General features: G+C 43.9%; 2 protein-coding genes across 2 annotated transcripts; both read right to left on the reverse strand.

Annotated features, from left to right (window-relative positions):
* Positions 1 to 1,155: 1,155 nt before the first annotated feature.
* On the reverse strand, positions 1,156 to 5,397 carry OSTC (oligosaccharyltransferase complex non-catalytic subunit). Its single transcript, XM_027677055.1, has 4 exons — positions 5,157 to 5,397; positions 4,868 to 4,961; positions 3,120 to 3,317; positions 1,156 to 1,812 (listed from the first exon to the last, which is right to left on the reverse strand). The coding sequence occupies exons 1-4, from the start codon at positions 5,293 to 5,295 to the stop codon at positions 1,794 to 1,796; spliced, it is 450 nt and encodes a 149-aa protein (XP_027532856.1). The 5' UTR covers positions 5,296 to 5,397; the 3' UTR covers positions 1,156 to 1,793.
* Positions 5,398 to 7,910: 2,513 nt separating this feature from the next.
* On the reverse strand, positions 7,911 to 11,705 carry RPL34 (ribosomal protein L34). Its single transcript, XM_027677057.1, has 5 exons — positions 11,655 to 11,705; positions 10,764 to 10,837; positions 10,567 to 10,666; positions 9,705 to 9,808; positions 7,911 to 8,037 (listed from the first exon to the last, which is right to left on the reverse strand). The coding sequence occupies exons 2-5, from the start codon at positions 10,826 to 10,828 to the stop codon at positions 7,953 to 7,955; spliced, it is 354 nt and encodes a 117-aa protein (XP_027532858.1). The 5' UTR covers positions 10,829 to 10,837; positions 11,655 to 11,705; the 3' UTR covers positions 7,911 to 7,952.
* Positions 11,706 to 12,964: the final 1,259 nt, after the last annotated feature.

The raw sequence follows: 12,964 nt of genomic DNA on the forward strand, positions 1-12,964 counted from the left end.
TTTGTTTTCCTGGTTCTCTCTGTGCCTCATACTTTGGCAGATAATCATACCAGACCTAGCTTGTAGCCTGTGACCAAAGAAACATTAGTGATGTTCATTCAGCTTTCTTTGTTGCAGACAGAGTCACTGTCTTAGTTCTAGGAGAGTAAAACTATCTTCTACCTTGCAATTATGTCTGCTTTATCTGTTGTTTCAAGTTACGTCACCTGGCATGCAATTATAATGAAACGCACTCCACAGACCATAGGCACTGAACTATGCTTAAAACCACTGTTTAAGAGCATGCTCAATTTAGAACCAGCTGCAAATTCGGGAGGCTGAAGCTGAACTGCAGTGGAACAAGCACTGAGCCAGAGAATCTTGATTATATCCAGATGCATTAAAAAGTTGATCTATGTATCCAGTTATTTACTTACATAATATCAATACTCCCCCTTGAAGGTAAGCATGTGTCTCATCAAAACCAGAGTGACCAAAAGACAATTGCTTCTAAAAGACCGGAAACGTTGCAGTTATGAGCCTCAAAAAACAGCTTAAACTATCTTAAATCTTAATGATAAGCATGTAAGATGAACAGATGCAAAACTGTCACACTGTAAGTAAGAATGAGAGAGTAGAAGTGACATCCCATGGGTAGATGACTAAAATCTAGCTCAGAAATTTGATAAAGTATGTGAACAGTAATGCTTACTTCACAGTTGCAGGAATAAATTACTTTTGTCACTGAAAATTATTATACTGATTAAAACAGTGTTTCAAACACACATGGCTTGCAAAAAAAAAAAGACATTTATGGAGATTCAGAGGGATCTTTCCTTCCTCCAAAATGCAATACATTACTTGAATGAAACATACCAGCAACAGTCAATCTTTTAAAATTAAGACAAATTAAGTTGGAACTTTGCCCCTCACACAAAAAAGCAGCAGCTTAAAAAGTAAGTTTTCTTGGCTACTGATAACAGTATGTTGTTTGCATACAGTACAAATTCAAGGAAAATGAGGTTTCTTGTCCCTGATATTAAAAAAGAAAATAAAAAATATCATTATCCAACAGTGAAAATTAGAACTGAAATTATATGGTCATGGTATGACATCTCAAGTCTGGATGTAGAACAGTCCATGCACACAAGAAAAAGCTTCACAGATGGCATAGAATTAAAATAATTTTGTAGAAAATAAGTTTTATTTGGCTCCTTTTGTACACTTTTTCTTAAAAAAAAATGCACATTCATACCGTTTGCCTTTCCCAGTGCATGTCTGGATTTGCTCACATAGAGCCATTAATATCAAGGCAAAAGGTGCCTTTGAAATAATTTCCGACACATGGTATTTCAGCTGTAAAACATCCAAAGTTACTAATTTTCTGATTATAACTTGGAAATATTGTTTCAGGTGTTTCTTCTCTGATTCACACATGTAAGTGTCCCACACAGGGAAGAGGAGACAGACCTGCAACAAAGAACTGTCAAGTCAATGGCAAATACTCATTTTAGGTAGAGCTAAAGGTAGCTTCATACTGAGTTGGGATATAAAAGAAATACTCAGCTAGGTAACTTCTCTTTTTCAAGAGCTCTACATCAGAAATGATAAAACATTGCTGGAGTACTACAAATCAGCCATTGGTAGTGAGAGTTTGTTTGCAGAGGAAGCACTCTTTCCCTAGTTGTTTCTCACAGCCAGGTCTCTTTGCTGTTGTTGATGGTGACTATGGAACTTGTTTCTTCCTGTTTCTTCTTAAACGTTTCATGAGGTGAAGTAAATTCAGCTTGAGCTTTCATACACCACAAGAGGTACTAACCCATCAAGTAGCCCCTACAGAAAACAAAATAAGTCAGAAAAAGAGGAAACACAGGCAGCACTCCTCAGAAAATCAAGAGATGTACAATCTCAAAACAAAACTTTAGACTGCCAAAACAACTGCTGATCAAGGCTATTTGGCCATCTTAACTACACACTCCTTTCTCAGTTGATTTCCTTCAATGAACACTGAAAATGGACTAGCCTATTCTAAATCCAACTTTGACAGTTGTTTGGAATTTCTGAAGCCCATGCTACACCCTGTGAAAGGTTCTTTATTTGTACCCTTCACACAAACTACCAGTATTAAGGTATCCAATATAATGTGATTTTTTCTGGCATTCAACACAAATCTGTTCTCTTTTCCATTTCTCTGAAGTTCTGTTTCTTTAATGAATTTCAGAAAGGGACCTCTTAAGACACATGTGTACTCAAAGAAACAAAAAAAATATATAGCATCAATGAAGCAAGACAATACAGAGCAGGCTCCTATCCAGTTCTCTGCTGCCAGGGAACCCATCGCTTCTGTGTTATTAAAGAAAACTTCTAACTACGCTGCAGAGGCACAAAACAATATTTAAGAAAGGAAGAATGACTGTCACTATTAAGTCAACACTTCATGAAGCTACTCCAAAAATTAGGTACCAGTATCCCCAGACATCAGGTTTCAGCTATTCTAAATTAAACAGATGGACTGAAAAATAATGACGAGGGAAGAAATTGAAAAACCTGCATTTAGATATTTGGATTTTGCATAGTCTGAAAGCTCCAGATCTTTCCTACTTTTTGATCTGTGAATACAGATGCATTAAAACACCACATACATTGTATGCTTCAGTTTTCCAGCAACAACAACAACAAAAACCCAGACATCATCTTTACTCTAGGACTGCTTTATATGTTTCTGAACACTTATTACTGCTACCATCAATTATTCTAGTTATGATATCTAAGGTACACTGTCCTGAGAAAAAACTTATTTACCTTTCTTTGACACTTTCTTCTTCCTCAAAGTACTAATTTGTAACTACTTTTAGCTGACCAATACATACAATGAATTTTAAAGTACACTGACCAAGGCAGACTCACAAATTGTATTTTTTTACATACCAAGAACTGTCACCATTTTTTAACCACAGCACAATCTTACAGTAGCTGGCTCCCAAAGCATCCCACCTCACTCAAGGTGTTCCAAAAAAGTGTTGAAAAAAGCAACTTATAGTCAAGCCAAAGATCACTTATTTGCTGTTACTCTTAAATTTAACATGTCACACATGAGCCCACAAGGAGAAGAAAAGCTGAAAGATAATTAAATCACTTACGGCAATTTCATCCTCATGAAAACTCTGGCCATGAAGAAGCTCAAAAGCACACTGACAAATCCAATAAAGAGCAAAAGAAACCTATTCAACTTGGGGATATTTGGTGCATTGGATCGATCCAGAATTATGAATCCTAGGCCACCCATTGTGAAGAGGAAGCTGGATGCGAGGCCTTCCATAATATACTGTCCATTTACTCTAAAGGAAAAAAAAAGGGTGAAGGGAAGAAAAGAAGGCAGAAAAAGATTAAAGAAATCATTTACATTTCAAACTCCATCTACTCAACCTGCTTTTGCTGTACAAACACATAGGATGTTTAATTTTGATGGCTGACTTTCTAACTAAAAGTAAGCAGGAAACCAACTTTATACCATTACATCAAGACTTCGATATGTAACTTATCTCCAGGACTGACAGTCTGCAAGGTGACCAGTCAAACACACCAGTGGATTTACACATAGTAGTGTACACTAATGGCTACTGCACAGGCTCATCAGTTTTCAGAAATATCTATTCCAAGGAAGTCCCTAGTTACATAGATGGCTCAAGGCATGGAACCGTGACCTTCCTATTTCCATCCCAATGTTTAGGCAGAGTGCCTGAGTCCTTATCCCTGGACAAATCCCACTCAGAGCAGTATGTCAGCTCATGAAGCACGTGCTGGTTCCAGCACATAGCAATTCCTACCTGCAGGATGTTTTGCTCCCTGCTCGCTAAGCCTGCACATATCCATTGCAAGGACCCAGCCCAAGGGTGTCCCGGCTCTCTGTCAGTCCAGACAGCCAGAATTCCTTCTGACAAAGCTCAGGTGGAGAGAGGGGATGACAAGGTGCAGAAAGAATATTGCACCTGGATCACAGATCTCCTGCTTCCCACAGTCACCAAACCATTTTCCTATCCTTGTAATTAACAATACTAGTAATCTCATAAAACTGGCATTGATGAAACTACTATGCATGCTAACACATAAACAAAGATTATCATTAATGCCTCATATCCTGAAAACAAAAAAGTTGGTCCTCTTTCATGTTGTTTACACTGACTTGTGCTAAAGTGTAAGCAACTCCCTGCAGTAGCCAGATTCATCTGCGGTGGAACAATCCAAGCCAGTCTGAAATATGTACTGTATCTAGTCCAAGTCAAAATCTGCACATAAAGCAGGCCACAGACCTCACAGATTCAAACAATGTTTTTGGTATTTGTTTCCACATACATAAAACACCCATGGCTACAAACGTGCATTTAACTGTCTTCAGACCAATCTGTTACTAAGAGTCTCTAGCTTGTTTTCAGCAAAAGGTTCCAAGAAGACACTGTTGTTGCATACTTGTAATTATGTTCCCCACCCTCAGACACAAGAGTCCCAATTACACTGGAGTTTAAAAGGCCAGAACCAGGTATTTCACAAACATAATGTGTGCTGCTATGAAAAAACATCAAATGTATCTGCATCCACTATAAAACTCAACTCAAACAGCAGGAAACAGAAGTATTGCCAGTTCAAAACATTTTTTTTACCAGAGCTTTCATTTTTTAAAGTTTTAGGACTAGGCTTTTTAATTTCAATTGTTTTCAATGCTCATCTTTTTTTTTTTTTGTAAGTATTTGCAAACCAAGAATTGATACAGAACAGTTCGTGCCTTGCACAGAGAGCTCAAAAGAAAAAAAAAAAGCAGATGCACAGCTCTGTGAGGCGGGGTTTATTCCCCCTGTACTTGGGCATCTGCAGGACAGGGCTGTGCTCCTACCTGTATGCCAGGAAGGCCACCGGCCTCTGATGTCCGTGCTCGTCTGTCATCGACCCCACACTGGGAGGCTCCACGATCACGTCATAGATAATTCCTGCGGGAAGGAAAGCAAGCACCGTCTTTGACACGCAGCAGTGAGAAGGGCCCTGACCTCGCAGGGACGCCCGGGGCTGGCCGAGGGTCGGACCCGGACAAGGATCAGCGGCGGCTCCGCTGCCCGGGACAGGAGCCGAGGAAGAGCTGCTCCGTGAGCGGGGCCTCCCGCCCGCCCCGCCGGTCGAGGCCTCACCTCCAGTGATGAGGAAGTAGGACACGACCACCAGCGCGTACACGGTCATGGCCGAAGGCATGTGCACCCAGCTCGGCCGCTTCAGCTTGATGTTGGGGCACTCGAGCACGGCGAAGGGCAGGCGGTACAGCGTCTCCATGGCGACGGTGCGGTCTCAGGGGCAGCCGCAGCGCCGCTGCTCCCTCCCTTCTTCCTTTCTTCCCTTCCTTCCTTCCCTCCCTCCCTGCCCGACCTGTCCCGCCGCCGCCGGACCCTCCGCGGCCGGACACGAAGGCGGAAGCGGAAATGGGGCTGCCGCGTCCTGACAGGGGAAGATTGACAAATTTTAAAAACTACAAACTAAACAAAGCACTCGAAATCTATGCCCAGACAGAAATTATAGGCATGAAAAAAAAAGATAACTTTTTTTTCTGCATAGAAACATGGGAAAGGCCGCCCACCCGCCGCCGGAGAATCTATCTGTCTTAGTCACCTGCCGGGACCCGGCAGACCTGACGTGTCGGTGCCGAGTAACGGCTCGGGGCGGTGGGCGTGGCCGGGGCGTGGCCAGTAAGCGGGCCCCGCCCCCGAGCCGGGTAGCCACGTGTCCACCCGGCGGGTCCCGGCGCCGCGGGGCCGGGATGGGTACACGTGTGTGCCCGGCGGGAACACCGGCGCTCGACACTGGGGAACAGAACAAGATCCATAGTAGCCTCACCCCAGTCCCTGTGTTTGCAGGAGAGCGGGGCTGGGATGCCCCTCGCCCGCACCTTGGGATGTGGTGGATGTGGTGCCCATCCCGACCTGCAGCCAGAGGAGACCCCGACAGTTGCACAGCGAGACCAGGGGGAAAAGGCACAATCCAGCAGATGCTGCTGAGAGCACCCGGGTTACCTGTGCATTACAGACCAGCTCATACACTTCTGCAAGCATGCAAACACCTCATCAGCCCAGGCCAGCCACACCAGGCAGGACATGGGGAAGAAACTCCCTATTTTCAGTGGAAGCTTGTCTAGTTCCTCTTGCTTCATGGAAGGGGAGAGCCCTTCACTCCAGGTTACAGGAGTGCATTTAAAGGCACGTGCTCCAGCTGAACTCACCCCACCTCACCAAGCCATCCAGCCTACTTCCCACTGCACAGCCCAGCCCCAAATGACTGCCCCCATACCCACATGGCACTGTCTGCTCAAACTGCTAAAAAAGAAATTAAGAGCCTTCTTACCATTTTGCTGACATTTTGCCTAACAACTGCTTTTACTTCTGCCAACAGTGGCAATACCATTTCTAACTCAGAACTGCTGTCTCAACACTATCATGTAAGATATAATTAGCTATTTTTAGTGTTGGCCTTTCTGCTTGAGAAAATCTCCCTCTGTGCCCGTCAACAGACATTTATGATTCTTATCCTCATTATTCCAAAAGTATTCTCCCTCCATCTTGCCTCCTTTCCAAGAGCCTGAAGGAAAACTCTAATCTCACAGCTTCTAAAGCAAAACAAGAGCACTTTTGGGGCAGGTTAGACATGCCTGCCCTACTTGCTGCTTCTGCTTTAAAAACATTTTTCCAGCATGCCGAAGTACTGAAGTTTGTACTAACACAGGAAGACAACTAATAAAATTTTAACCTCATAAACTAACTATAGTAACGACACCTAAAAATGTCAGGGTACTAATGTTAGTCTTAAATAAACCTCCTTTAATTAGCTACAGCCTTTGCAACAAGTTTTAGCATAACCCGAGCTGAGGAAAAACGCTTCATAACTTAAAGCTGCAACATTTATTTTGAGACCACTGACAGAATCATTTTAAGAACTTGGGACACTGTGAAAAAATTATTGGGGAGGTACAGCTCCTTTCACCATGCACGATGTTAAGACATTCCCTGGATCATAGCCACCTCCTATTGTCACACCCAGGAGGCAGCTGTGAGTTGGCAGGCACCTCGCCCAAAGCACGAGCTTGCTGCCACCCAAAGGGCAGGGCTTTTCACCAACTCAGTCTTCTGTCCTTTGTTTTTTGGCTGACTGCACAGCCTGACAGGCTGCAGAGCTGGGCACAGTGTGATGAGGTAGCATGCAGTCAGGAGGGACCTGCACACATCCCTCAGAGCCACAGCCTGAGCACTCCACAAGTGACCTTAGAAACCTCTTGCAATGGTACCCTCAGTGCTCCCAGTTAAATCTTTGCACTCAGTAATTATTTCTCCTCCTTCCTTATTCTCATGGTGGAACTTGGATACAACAGCTGCAGCTTTCTTCCAGGAGATTCAGATGTAGCAGTGTGCAACTGTTGCTAGTGGGTACAGCAATGGTATTGAGAAGTCAGACTATTCCCTCTCTTCAGATTCAAGTAACGGTAAATATATCACATACAATTTAAAAAAAATAATCTACCTTAGGCCTACACTAGCTCTCCTCTTCTTCACCTGACAATCTTTCTTCCAGCCTTTCAATGGTTTGCTTTTCCTTTTCAGAGTCCGAACTTTCTTCTGAGCCAGGTTCTCTGATGACTTCACATAACAGCTGTTGCCATAAAGAAATAAAACCTGCACTGCTCGAAGTTACTCCAATCCCTCCGCAGGACTGAGAGGCAGAGCTGGGAGTCCTGTTTAACCAGACCTCTTTCCACCCACTTGATTTCCCTGCAGCACACAGCACAGAACAGAACATCCTGACTTACGGGTTTTGTTGCACCAAAACCCAGTTCTGAATTCTACGAGCTGTGAGAAGCAGCTCCTACCAGCCTTGAACAGACCACGAAATGACAGGACACAAGAGAAGTGGAGTTTTCATTTATTGGGATGAAACTACAAATAGATTCACTTTGACTTCTGGCTCTGTGCTTGTGCCTTCAGTACTTTCACAACAATCTTCTGCTCCTCAATAAGAAAAGCTCGTTTGATCCTGGAAAAGAAAAACAACTTAAGGACATGTATCTACCTACTTCAGTAAAAAACACAAAAATAACACAAGTTACAATTAATTTTGCACTCTCCAACATCCATTGCACATGTCATGCTAGTTCCACAATTACGCAAAAAGGGAAACTGTCCATGTTCTTGCCAGCAGCAAGAGACAGGGACAGTGGCACTGGATGAATGTAGTGGTTTGGGGAAGAAGGTCTATCTACTGTGCCTACAAATTTAGGGCGAGTGGCTTGTAGGCAAGCAAGGTAATACCCAATAGCTGAACACTGGGAAAGCTACTGTCTTTACAAACTCCAAAAGCAAAAAGCAGAACTCCTAACTGGCAAATTAATTTAGCTGCAAAGTTGTCACTGGTGTGACCAGTCATGGTCAGTCCTCTTCCACAGAACTATGGGAAACTCTAGGTGCATCCAGTTATCAAAACCAGGAACAGTTCCTCTGTCAGGATTAAAGCTCTTTTGCACATCAACAGGGAAAAAATCCTAGCAGGTCAAGTCATGCCCAAATTCAACTATTTCTGGAAGATATGCAGGGCCAGCATGCAGATGGACAGACCTATGCAACAGTACTCAAATATCAATGGCCTATCTGATGGTTTTGAATTAAAACACAAATACACCATACTCACTTTTCTACCTCTGAACACTGAAGTACCTTCCATATGCATTTGGTATATATGGCTACTTTTGCAGTACACAAAACCTACCAGAGATGCCTAAGCAGGCACAGGAGAAAACCATTACAGGGAAGGAGCTGTGTTTTTTGGTTTAGGCAGAATAGGAATAAGACATACTCATGCATTAAAAAATACCTATCAAGCTCATTAAGTGTTTGGAAAAACACTCAGGGAAAAAAAAATTGGTTTTCAACACAGTAAAGTTATGCTATGGATCTGCAGCTGTAACAACTCATCTTCAGTAGCACCTAATGCAATTTAAGAACTCCCACGTGCCAAAAAAAACGACCAATCAACCAACCAAATAAAAAACCCCACCACCCAAAAAAACGAACAAAAACAAAAACAAAAAAAACCCACTGTCATTGACTGTTGACACTGGAGATCTGTTGCCATTCACAGAGATGACATAATTTTTTGCCATACATTTTTCCTCAAACTTTTGCCAAGGAAGTATAGGATGTACAGCTGTTACACAATGAAACTGAATTTAGTGAGGCCCAGCAAAGGCCATCTTAAAGCTTAATCACATAAAGATGCTTAACACTCAACCAAATAATATCTCTGAACCCCAAAACACTACAAAGAGACGAGAAATTCAACTAAACTTGCACTAGTAACTTTGTGTAAGACAAAAGAATAGGACAACAGACGAGAAAAGTCTATGGGGGCTCAACAAAAAACAAAAATCCTGCATGAGCAGACTTTAGCAGCCAAGCAACAGCACAGTATAAAATCACGAAGAACATGAGGTCTCTACAAAGCAGCTTCATACACAGTAAGTAGCTCAGTCCAAAGGACAGGGACAGACACTGCTGCTCACATGCTCCAAGCTGACCCTCTCCATTTCACTACACCAGTGTCAGATAAGCCTTCAAAATTTTAGTCCACATTACAAAAACACAGAGAGATGCAAAAATCTCACACGAAGTAACCTCAAGAGTGAAGTTCCCTTTCTGTAAGCTTACCTGTCACGGACACACTTAGCACACATAGAACCACCATAGGCCCTGCTAACGTGCTTCTTCGTTTTGGACAGCCTCATGAGAACTTTGGGGCGCACAGCACGGACCTACGGAGAGCAAAAATGGGAAGTGTATCATAAGACAGTGAGTCTGGATAACAGCCATATAAAAAACAACATCACTTTCATAGTTTTAAAGAAAAAGCAGCAACATCTGAAGTTGACTTGATATTCAAGACACTAAGAAGTGACTGAAGTCACAGGTCATTGTATGTGCTACCTTCAGTACTCCCAAGCTGATCTTTTTATTCTATCATAGGGTTTCACCAACAGGTTTGTAAAAAAATTGTTTATAATAAGAGACTGTTTTCCCAAGGGTTCCCAAGGAATTGCTCAAAGATTGACATTACTCAAGCATTCCGTAACTGTTAAAAACATTGATGTTACATCAAGAAATCATTTGGAAGAAAAATATCAGGCTAAAAACATTCATTCCTTAAAAGTTTTCTAAAGCTTGGCTTACCCTTTTTTTCTGCAAGTCTAACAGATCCAATTTAGATTTTTAAATCTGGTACAGAATCACCTTGTCTAGCTTCAAAATTTCAGAGTTACATATTATAAAACAATGGGGTTCAAATGTAACAGTAACACAAATCTCAAGCATTAAAGAGCAATTACTGTTTGAGCTTCCAAATCTCATTTTACGAGCTAAACCTTACCCTATTTGAATAAAAATATTTTAAAGAAGTTATTACAACAAGAACTCACCAATAAACAGGCATATCACACTACTTGAAAAGGCTCTTTGTACTGAAAAAAACACTGCTATCGAGAAACACCCTTACACCAGCCAGGCTCATACTTACACCACGAAGCCTTCCTGGGCATATCCCACATGCTGACTTGGGTGCCTTTCCCACTTTCTTGGTGTAAAGGTAAACAATCCTGTTCCCGGGTGTTCGGGACCTGAGCACAGCAGAATAAACACTCAGTTAATGTAACAACCGAAACTTAACCATCACCTTCTTACAATGTCAGTTTTCTTAGAAACTGTCTTACTTACAGTCTGGTCTTGTTGGAAGCTGTGTTGTAGGACAACCTACGGCGGTAGGTCAGGCGCTGAACCATTTTTTACACCTACGGAAGCCAAAAACAAAGCAGCACTAGTTTAAGGGTTGGATGTCCACACAGAAGTTCATGTATCACAGCACCACCTGTGCTCCAGGTGTAAATTAGGATCTTCCTATTCTGCATTAATAAAATTCGAGCATTACCTCATCAATGACAGTCAACACAATTAAAAAACAACAAAACAAGTGACAGCAGGTACAGCATGGTTTGCAATGAGGATCCATTTGAACTAACTTGCACACTGCTCAATATCCTGGTCTTGCCCTTGTGATGCCACACTCCCCGAAGAAACTGCTTAAAGCTTTAGCAGTTACATTTTTTATAATCAACATAAGCCTCGGATTTTATAATCCTGTTGTTCAAACCTGAACTTGCCAATAAAAAGGCGTATTATATTACTTGAAAAGGCTCTCTGTGCTGGAAAAACACTGCTGTAGATGAAAACCTTACACCAGTCAGGCTCATACTTATACCGCGCAGATAATTTTATAATAAGCTACGTATTTTATAATCAACTGCAAGGCCGCAAATTGAGTTGCAGCAAGCCGCATGGTTTCCTATCTCATCTGAGAGCAAGCTGTGTTAGTCACAGCCCAGGCACAGACCGGAGCCACTCACTGGGGCCCGGGAGATGCGGGCCCTGCTCGGGAGGCTCGGCCTCTCCATCGGGCAGCTCTGCCGCACCGCCAGCCCAAGCGCGGGCGGCAGCGGCGCCGCTGGTCCCTCTGCACAGCCCCCCGGGGCCTCTGGCCGCCCTGTCCACCCGCCGTGCCGCGGATGGGGGCGGATGAGTGCGCACAACCCTCGGCCCCCGCCGCCATACCTGGAGCCGCCGCACTCGGAAGAGGAAGCGGAAATGCGCGGGGCAACACTGAAATAGCTGCGCGCTGGAACCCGGAAGGAATAGCGGCACATACCCACCGCCATTCGTCTCCCGGCCGTGGTGGCGTGTGGGCGCCGCCATGTTGTACGGAGAGGAGGTGCAAGGGGGGAGCCATGTTGTACGGATGAAGTGGGGCGGGGCGCCGCTCGGCGGCAGCAGCGGGAGCGGTGGGGCCGATGGGGGTCACGGTGAAGCAAGAAAGAATCCTTTCTGCTGCAGACGCCCCACTTTTCCCAGGGTTTCTCTGCACAGCCTTCCCCGCCCGCCCCCTTCCTCCCCCCCCCGTTTTATTTATTGTGCGTTTTACCGAAAAAGTTTTGTGTTTCGTTATGGTAGTTACGTAGCTGTGGGCCCAGAAACCATTTCTCAGGCTGCTGTTCTAAGCTCTGAATTACAAGTCATTCATACATGGCTTTTCCATGCCAAACCAGCAGGTAACACATCTGGAAGCTGTGTGTTTTACACAAAACTTCCACTGGTCTCCCTGAAGGCTGTGCCCCTTCTCCTGCCAGAATCCCCTGAATGCCACACCTGGATCACCATAGGGATGTCCTTGCCATGCTCCATTCCCCTTAAGATACTCTCCTAGGTGCTGCTCCAGGCTGACAGGCTGATCCCAAAACTGGGCCCTGTGGAGAGCAACACAGTACCCGCATTTGTCTGACACCCCCTGGCTGTGCCAGCACTGCACTGGGAGCCTTGGATGAAAAATCCTTGTGCCTGTTTACCAGAATGTGCACCCACTGTTTCATGTGCTCCAGGGCAGATGCTCAAGCAGGAGCAAGAAGATATAAAACTTTCTCTGTTGGTCAGGTCAAAGGTCCACCTCACTCAAAATACTATTTCCAAGCCACAGGTACCTAATAAAAAGCATCAGGGAAACAGGACACAGCTAGTTGATCTTTCCCTTAATACACCCTCCCTGCGTTCAGCTGTCAGCATCATACAAGTTTCCTGATCTGCGTCACATTTTCTGACTTTTGAGATTAGCCCAGTTGCTTAGAGCATGGTGCTAATAACATCAAGGTTGTAGGTTTGAGCCCTGTAGGGGCCATTCATTTAAGAGCTGGACTCAACAATCCTCGTGGGTCCCTTCCAACTCAGAATATTCTGCGAAATCTATTTAATAGCCTCTGGTAGATCCCTGAGAAAAGAAAAGATTTTCGTATGGCATCAATGGGAAACAACCATTTGGAAGGGGGATGGGGTTGGGCCCACCATCTGTGAGCCCTGAAATGCTCTGTTGCTCC

Source organism: Neopelma chrysocephalum, unplaced genomic scaffold, assembly GCF_003984885.1.
Source record: "Neopelma chrysocephalum unplaced genomic scaffold, ASM398488v2 Primary Assembly neopelma1_42b, whole genome shotgun sequence".
NCBI classification, from domain to species: domain Eukaryota; kingdom Metazoa; phylum Chordata; class Aves; order Passeriformes; family Pipridae; genus Neopelma; species Neopelma chrysocephalum.